At 42.4% G+C, this 9,091-nt stretch overlaps 1 protein-coding gene across 3 annotated transcripts in view; it reads right to left on the reverse strand.

The window, feature by feature from the left end:
* Nucleotides 1-2,695: 2,695 nt before the first annotated feature.
* Nucleotides 2,696-9,091, reverse strand: part of Eif4enif1 (eukaryotic translation initiation factor 4E nuclear import factor 1) — a 46,258-nt gene continuing 39,862 nt past the window's right edge. For 2 of the 3 annotated variants that reach the window (XM_031340670.1, XM_031340671.1), the window contains exons 15-19: nt 7,679-7,763; nt 6,258-6,390; nt 4,543-4,887; nt 3,913-4,080; nt 2,698-3,435 (exon numbers count right to left, since the gene is read on the reverse strand). In XM_031340670.1, the coding sequence (XP_031196530.1) occupies nt 3,200-3,435; nt 3,913-4,080; nt 4,543-4,887; nt 6,258-6,390; nt 7,679-7,763 (967 nt within the window). In that variant the 3' untranslated portion in view covers nt 2,698-3,199. Of the gene's footprint in view, nt 3,436-3,912; nt 4,081-4,542; nt 4,888-6,257; nt 6,391-7,678; nt 7,764-9,091 lie in introns of all 3 variants that reach the window. The other variant, XM_031340672.1, reaches the window with a different exon arrangement.

Here is a 9,091-nt window from a genome sequence, read left to right on the forward strand (position 1 = left end):
TTTTTTTGATTTTTCGAGACAGGCTTTCATCAGGTCATTTGAGAAACCAGATTCTCTTATCTTCTCTATTCACCACAGCTTATTGGCATTTTTGGGCGATTAGCCTTGAGCTGAATATCACCCAGAAAGCATCTGCTAGAGACAGGTTCTTAAGTCTCATTAAATTGCTGAGAAAGAGGTATGTGTTTAGTCCTAGAAATTATGTCTCATTGGTGTGTCCTTCACAAAGAGTGCTAGTTTCCATCATTGATTAGCCTAGCCTATAAAAGTAGCACAACCCATTGGTCCCTCTGTATGTATACTATTCCCACTTCTTTTCTTTTTTTTTAATATAATTTTTATTTCATATAATTGGTTCTAAGTGTTAAATATCTTACTGTGCTGGGTTGGTACATCAAACCATTAGGGCCGGGAAGACAGCTAAGTTAGTAATGGCACTCGCTGAAGCCTGAGGTCCCGAATACACTGTGCAAAGTCTCCTGATCTCCACAGCTTGTGTGTACAACACTCCCTTACAAAATGAGAGGAAAAAAAAAAATCAAAAGGTAGAGAGCATGAAGGAAGACACATGGTGCTGGGCTGGACAGATGGCTCATCAGTTAAGGACATTGACTGCTCTTCCAAAGGTCGTGAGTTCAAATCCCAGCAACCACATGGTGACACACAACCATCCATAACAAGATCTGGCTCCCTCTTATGGAGTGTCTGAAGATAGCTACAGTGTACTTATACATAATAAATACCCACTTCTGATTTCTACTGTCCTCCCAAGGACTCCTAATTCTTCGGCTTCCTTTGGGAAGCATTACTTGCCCTCTTTTAATGTTAGTTTTTACTTTTTGTGTGTGTTTTGCTTATGTATATGTCTGTATATCACATGTGTGCTTGGTCACTTGCAGAGGCCAGAAGAGGGTGTTAGATGCCCTGGAATTAGAGTTAATGACAGATGTGAATCACTGGGTGCTTGAAATGGAACCTGGATCCTCTAGAACAGGAAGTGCTTCTCATGTTTATTTTTAGTTTTTCCTAAAGCTTTTTCACATCTTTCCAGTCCCAAATGCTTCTAAACTTATGTAATACAGACCATAAAACTGCTCCAAAGACCCCTTTCCCTCTCTGAGACTGGAATCTCTGGCTGGCCTTGCTCTAGGTAATCCTTCTGTGTTTATGGAGTAATTGGATTACATGTGTGAAGCACCACACCTGGCTAAGGTACCTATCTCTTTTTGCCACAGGCATTTCTGCTTTTTTGAGACTAAGTTTCAGGTAGAAAATTTGCCTTGAACTTCACTATATAGGGCTTACCTTGAACTCTTGAATTTCTTCCACCTTTTTTCAGTTAGCTTCTGCACACACTTTTTTTTTTTTTTTTCTGAGACAGGGTTTCTCTGTGTAGCCCTGGCTGTCCTGGAACTCACTCTGTAGACCAGGCTGTCCTCGAACTCAGAAACCCACCTACCTCTGCCTCCCAAGTGCTGGGATTAAAGGCGTGCGCCACCACTGCCCAGCTTCTGCAAACATTTTTTTACATTTATTTATATTTATGAATGCTCTGCTGCATATACACCCTCCTGCCAGACAAGAGAATCAGATTATAGATGGTCATGAGATATCATTTGGGTGCCTAAAATTGATCTTAGGACCTCTGCAAGAGCAGCCGTTTTCTTACCCACTGAGCCATCTCTCCAGCCCATCTATGCACATTTAATATCCCTTGTTCCCTTTGTGCTTTGTCTTGCTGATTAGTGTTTGCTTTTGTTATCAGTTCCACCAGCTTCAGCCTAAAGAGTGAGTAATTCTCTATTGGCAGTTTGACCCATCCTGCCTTTACTACCACTGTTGGCTCTGCAGGACACCTGGGATAAGTATACTAGTGTTCCTTTGCTGAAAAGTGAGACTGCTTTTTCCAGATTCCTCTTTGAAGATGATGAGTCATTGAGAGCATGACAGCATCTAATGAGCTTGGAAGTACCAGACTGCCCTGATTTCACAGACTGGCTGTGTTGAAAAATGACCCTTATCTCATTCTCCAGTAGAGTGGGCAGCTCCAGCAAAATATTATGAAATGGAGGATCGCTTATTTTAATCTCTATAGTGGAATTAAAATAGCATCTGTGGCCCTATATCAGTTTTGTTTTGGTTTTGTTTTTTTGAGACAGGGTTTCTCTGTATAGTCCTGGCTGTCCTGGAAGTCACTCTGTAGACCAGGCTGGCCTCAAACTCAGAAATCCACCTGCCTCTGCCTCCCAAGTGCTGGGATTAAAGGTGTGTGCCACCACTGCCCGGCCTAAATCCATAATGAATCCAGTGATTGGGCAAATTTAACTTGAACCTGACTTAAAAACCTGCAATCAGTATGCTACCACCCTTCAGAACGCTGTACATACTGGACCTCAAGGTGTAAGTGAGCAATTTTGAGAGGAACTAATGCTGCAGAGCCAAGGGAAGACTTAACTTAATGGTCAAGGTGGAGTCAGGTTGGACTGATGCTTTGCTAGTAAGTTTCAGAGAAATTACCATATATGACTTCCCTAAAAGTCAGTTTGATTTTGAAAAGGTTATAATATTGATTCTTGATCCTTGCCACAAGCTACTTTCAGGGTTAGTCCAGCTTAAATTAATGCTATCAGAACTTTATGTGCAGAAGGAATTCATTTAAGACTGATCAGGGAGGAAATAAACACAGTACCAGTCATATCGTTCACACACGTGGCATATGCAACTTTTAATAAACCAAAAGAAAAAGTCCCAAATATACAAGTGAAAAAAACCCAAACAGTTGACACAGGCCTAACTGATAGTTACTTTATGTACAGCTGTATGTATAAGTTCAAAAAAAGCTATCCTATTTGTATGTACAAAAGTTTATACACAGGTCTGTACATAAGGGTCTATACATTTTATTTTCTCAGAACCCTTAGGTGTCACCTCTAGAAGACACCAACACTTCATTCACATATTTTATAAAAGAAAGACTTCCAGGACTGACAATCTATGTCCCTTGTATTTGAACCATGTAGGCTCATTCGATTATTTAATAGCCTTCTGTCATAATGTAGATCATGGTAGGTGTGTGGATCCCCTAAACATCTTCACACAGTGTGCTCCAATGTAAAAAGCCCATTACAAAGATGGGGAATGAGAGTCATGACCAGGGTGCCATCACAGGTCCAGGTAGGGGTGAGCCAGCCTGCCCTCTTCACTGTCTATATTCCAGTTCATCTACACTGATGACTTTGGTGGGCATGGAGGGCAGAGGCTGCTGTAGCACATCTGAGCCAAACCATTTGGCAAGGCCCACAGGGGAGCTGCTCCTTTGGCTGGTGCGATGCTCCAGCTGGGAGTGCATGTGGGGTAGGCCCGGCCGGTTGGGTACATTCTGAGTCTGAACGTTGATAGCTGCTGCCTGGGAACTAGAGCCTGGAGGATGCAGAACTATGGAGAGAAGAATGTCAGTGCCTTGCTTCATCTACACCTCACCCATAGAACCCCCAAAAAGTCTACTAAGAAGGCCCTTGGATACTCCCAAGCCCTGCTCTCTTTTCTGACCTACTTTTCTTGAATGGCTTGTTACTTTGGGGGGTGGGAAGTCTACCAGAGAAACAATTTAACCAAAGGCTTCCTAAAGTGCAGAATGCTAGAGGACAACATAGGAAAGCCCATCAAGACTGACATGATCCCATCTCTGCAAAGATTCTCAGGCTTTTAAGAAGTGAAACCCAGAGCTAGAGCATGCCTGGCTCCCACTGTCCCTGCAGTAGAGACTGCACAGGTCAGTTTACTTCACCTGTTTTTTTAGTGACACCTAAGGAACAAAGGTGCAGTGATAACTCACTGCTGCTGGAAATCTTAGAACCTTCCAGTGTGATCAGCTAGCCTGGCTTATTAGCCTGGCCTATTTCTAAACCTTACCTGAGCGCTGTAGCTGCTGCTGCATCACTGCCAAATGCAGAGGGGTCCCTGGACGAGGGTTTAGGAGAGGGTGACTAGCAGCAGAGACCAAAGGGTACAAGGGTTGACCCAGAAGTGGGCCAGTTAGCCCCTGTAAAGGAGCCATGTCTATCCCAGGAGGAAGCACACCTGATGAGGAGAAATAAGAAACTTGTAAGTTGGGTCAATGTTCTTAAAAATGTCAAATTTTACCATTTTTGTTGATTTGGAAACTTAACAAGGAGGTGGGTGTAGTGAACACTTGCCACCACATGTGCCAGGATATAAGAGTATGCATACACAGACACAATTTTAAATGAACACCAGAGCCAGGGTTTCTCAGTGTAGCCCTGGCTATCCTTGAACTCAAAGAGATCCACCTGCCCCTACTTCCTGAGTGTGGGGATTAAAGGCCTATACTACTACTGTCTGGCAGGTTTCCTAGCCTTTTTGTGAGCTAAGGGAGTGAGACTTTATTGGACCAACTACTTAGGTAGAAGAATCTAAATCTAGTAAGGTCTTTTTGGAATACCTAGTATAATGTAACAATTAGTGGCAGCAATTTTTATACTTCGACCAATAACCAATGCCCCCACACAGTCAGAAACTCACCAGCTTGGAGCAAACTTGGAAGATGCTGTGGATGTACCCCTTGGGCTATCAACCTTTGGACTAATCCTGGGTGAAGCTGGTGTGCAGGTCGAACAATAGGAACGTGAGGGACGAGGGGAACTTGGTGGGTAGGGCGGAGAAAAGGTGTTCCTGGGACTGGGGATGCCAAGGTAGGTGTTTTCCTCCCAGCTGCTTTAGGTCGATAATCTTGTTCTTTGGTATAACGGTTGGTCTGGGACAGTGGGGTGGAGGATGAAGACAGCTGTAATGTTGAAAGCTTAGGATTTGTTGTAGGAGAAGAGTCTTGATCAGTATTGGGTATGGAATTGGATGACAGCAGGTTCTCTGTAAGGATTCATTGACAGGATATTTTGGTATTGATATCCTTTTATCGATTTATTTCAATTCCCAACAACCCACAAATCTTCCTTTTTAAAAATCTTACAATTCTTGTTTGCTCTTAACCATCTTAAGATGCTTTCATAGAAAGTCATCTGCCTTAAATGTAGACAGATACAACACTGTAAAACCCCAGGAATTGAGTTACAGTCACAAAGTAGTTAGGCCTTAAGCTACGACTACATGCCAAAATTTTGTTTAACCTTCTTTTCTTAATGTATGTGGATGGTGTTTTGCCTGCATGCAAGTCTGTGTGCCTGTGAGTTCAGTGCTCACAGAGGCTCACAGAGGGTGCTAGGTAACCTAGGGCTGAAGTTACAGAAGGTTGTGAGCTATCATGTGGGTGCTGGCAATTGAATTCAGATCCTCTGGAAGAGCAGACAGTATCCTGAGCTATCTCTCCAGCCCATGGATGCCAAGGTCTTCAAATTCTTTGCTGAAATAATTTTTTTGTTGTTGTCATTTCCTTTCTTGGGGAGTGAACATGAACCCAAGGCCTTGTACATTCTGGTAACTATTCTACTACTTAGTACGAGTGTGTTGCATTCCCAGTGCATAAAGGATTTTTGATATAACCCCCAAACCTCTTGGCATGGTGTTTCAAAACAAAAAGCACAAGTTGCCAGGCATATAGTTGAGGCACCTTTAATACCAGGACTTGGGAGGCAGAAACTAGTAGATCTCTGTGAGTTTGAGGTTAGCCACAGCTACACAGTAAGATCCTGTTGCAAATGAAATAAACAACAAAACAACAAACCTGTATCTATCTTCCTATCTACCTGGATACTCTTGAAGAGGACCTATTCCCAGCACCCACAAAGGTGGCTCACAACCACCTGTAGCTCCAATTCTAGTGGTTCTGATGCCCTCTTCTGGTCTCCTTGAGCACTGGATGCATATGGTGCAGACATACCCACAGACAAATACACCCATGTTAAACAGAAAGAATTGAGCTTTATCAATATGCTAAATGAATTTGGCATAAATGGAAGTTGAATTTCATTCAACTTGGAAGACTGTAGAAATCATAAGCTAAAGCACATCTTTGTTTTGTTTTGTTTTGAGACAGGGTTTCTCTGTATAGCCCTGGCTGTCCTGGCACTCACTCTGTAGACCAGGCTGGCCTTGAACTCAGAAATCCACCTGCCTCTGCCTCCCAAGTGCTGGGATTAAAGGCATGCGCCACCACCGCCTGCTAAAGCACATCTTTACCCCAGCTGGCCACAATGTCAAGTGAGCAAGTCTGAGCTCGCCAACCCATCTTGCTGACACTGCAGTCGCGAATGCCTATGTTCTGACACAGTAAGCAGCAGTACCTTCGCTGGCCTTCTGAGTATCCTCTTTACCATCACCAGGAACCACTGTTCCAGGTCCTATTTCCTCCTTGCTTTTCTCTCTGGTTTCATACATCTTCCGGATCACTGAGGTAGGGGTGAAGGAAGGAGAAAGCTGCAGAGAAGAGGAGGCAGAAATCAGCATACTCAAGTGCCTTGCCTTAATACTAAGTTAGTGCTTCATTTTTATTTTTTATTTTTGGATACTGGGGATTAAATCTAGGCTCTTACACATGCTTGGAAGCACTTGACCACTGGGCTGGATATGCAGCACTTGCTCTTAAGCCTGGCTTTACCAGGTGAAGCCATCTTCAACAGGGTGAAGAGTCCGTATTTTGCCTACATGGGCAGAGGCAACTCTAATGTTCTGGCCTATACTACTAGACAAGAACACAAAGGGGCAAGTAGCCATTGTCCCAAGAGCTTCAACCCATCTTCACCATCCTGTAAAATGGGCCTGTGTCTGTTCTCATGTTTCTCAACCCTGAAATAGGGCTAAGAAGAGGGAAGAGCATGGCTGGAAATATACCTTGGTAAATGGGAAAGAGAAGTTTCAGGGACAACCTCAGAACCTGATACCCCTTGTTCCTCATATTTTTCTTTTAAAATTACATACATGAAAATTCAATTATCTTACAGGTTTTGTCACCTTACTAGAACTTACCATTAAGAATTCTTTGTTTCTGCTTATTTTATAATGAAATTATATAATTTTATAATGAATTTTACAAAGGAAGAGACAGGGCCTAACTCATGAATAAAATTCCTTCCAGAATTTCTCTAAAGCAAGAGCCTTTGGGGTATTTAGTGCAGAGTCTCATATGGAGTCCTGAAGTACAGAACAATTGTTCTTTCCCCTTGTCTATCAGCTTTGATTGGATAATAAGTCTATATTGGTTTAAAAAATAAAATAAAATAAACCCAACACATTAAGAGAACAATTTACAGACCCGACAGCACGTTCACTGAACTCTATCACGTGACCAGTCACTCCTCTCTCATCTCTTCCCTCACATTTGTCCTACTTTCCCACAACAGCTAATTTTGTTTTAGTTTTTTTTTATTTTTTGGAGGGTCACACTAGGCCCTCACATAAGGCGGGAGATTGGCCTTAAATTCTATTTGCCTCTGCCCTTCAAAGTTCTGATATTAAAGGTACATGTCACCAGGCCAGGCCCAGCTATTTTTTCAAACACTGATGAGTTGTATCGTGGCACAGATTCACCTATCTGCTATAGCATACTTTCTTTACAAGAATAATGGGTTGGGGAAGATGTAATAAACAGATGTGAAAGGTCAGTATTCCTCTGGAAGGCATTCAGAGACATAGGTAATACCCTGGTATAACACAGATAACCAGATGGAGAAATCTTGAAGCCAAGCAGTTACTAAATGTCACTGACCATGCTTGTGATGGAGGCAGCAGGAGCTGGGGAAGAGGAATTTCCTCGGTGCATGGGTGCTGGTGACTTTGACATTCGCTGTTGCCTGTAAACAAATCAATTAACAGTGCCAGTCAGCTCCAAATTACTTAATGCCAAGTCTTAAATCCATGTAACTCAAGACCAGTCCAAGAACTTGGCATACCTTCACTTATCCAATTTAATTTCTCAAACATTCAAAATATGAAAAAGTTCATGCTAAGTTCTGAGGGAAGAGAAAAGCTTTATGTGGTGGGAACAGTCAATAACTTGAGGCAAACCAAGGGATACAGATTTAAGATACCAACAAAGTATAGTAGGAAAGTAAAGCAGAAGGAAAGAAGGGCCAGGAACTCCAGAGAACTTGAGGAAGGAAGAAACTAGCTGAGACCAGTACAAAGCTAAGGAGAAGCCTGGTAGTGGTGGCACTTCGCCTTTAATCCTAGCAGGTGGATCTCTGAGTTCAAGCCAAACTGGTCTTCAGAGCCAGTTTCAGGACAGCAAGGGGTACTCAGCAAAACCCTGACCAAACAAACAAAAAAAGCTAAGGAGAAGAAACAAAGCTTCAGGCAGAGAGCACAGGGAATCAAGGGCTTTGGACATATAGAGTTCTCTAGGCTGGTACATAGTTTAGTCATAAATAGCATTAGTGGGTTGGCTATAGCCTTCACTCTGGGGACTGGAATTCTTCAGATAAGTGAAAGCAGCAATTCACAGTGCCTGCAATACAACTGATGTTCTCTCTCTGAGACACTAATTCAAATCATACTGAGAATTGTGAGCATCAGTTATTTCATAACCCAATTATATTCATCATGCCCTACACCAAATGACGTTTTGTTCTTTTTAAAGGTAGGGTCTCTTTACACAGTACTGACTACCCTAAAACTCACTGTGTAGACCAGGCTGGCCTTGAACTCAGACATCCTGCTCTGCCTCCCAAGTGCTGGAATTTCTATCCCCAGCCATTCTGTTTATTCTCCCTTATCCTAGAGGAAAACAGGAAATAGAGTTGACATAGAAACAGGATGAGGAAAAAAGCTTATGTGTACTCACTAGCTAGTGTTTCACTGAACCTACAGTGAACGAGCAAAATCCTCTGAATCACAGGCAATGCTAGGATCCTAAATCTGTAAGCTTTCTAATCAGCATTCAGAAACTCTATGATATTCTGAGATGACATCCTAGCACATGGCAATGTATTCTAAGTGTATATGGGAAAGATCTCCAAACCTGTAAGTTTCACACAATTTATCATTGTAAACAGAGCATATTTGTGTTAGGCAACACTGTCAGTGTAGGAGACACAACAGTGAACAAAACAGATGACATCTCTAATCTCTTAGGCTGCAAGGCAAAAGCAGGGAAAGACCAAAAAAAAAAAAAAAAAAAAAA

Source organism: Mastomys coucha, unplaced genomic scaffold (assembly GCF_008632895.1).
Source record: "Mastomys coucha isolate ucsf_1 unplaced genomic scaffold, UCSF_Mcou_1 pScaffold22, whole genome shotgun sequence".
NCBI classification, from domain to species: domain Eukaryota; kingdom Metazoa; phylum Chordata; class Mammalia; order Rodentia; family Muridae; genus Mastomys; species Mastomys coucha.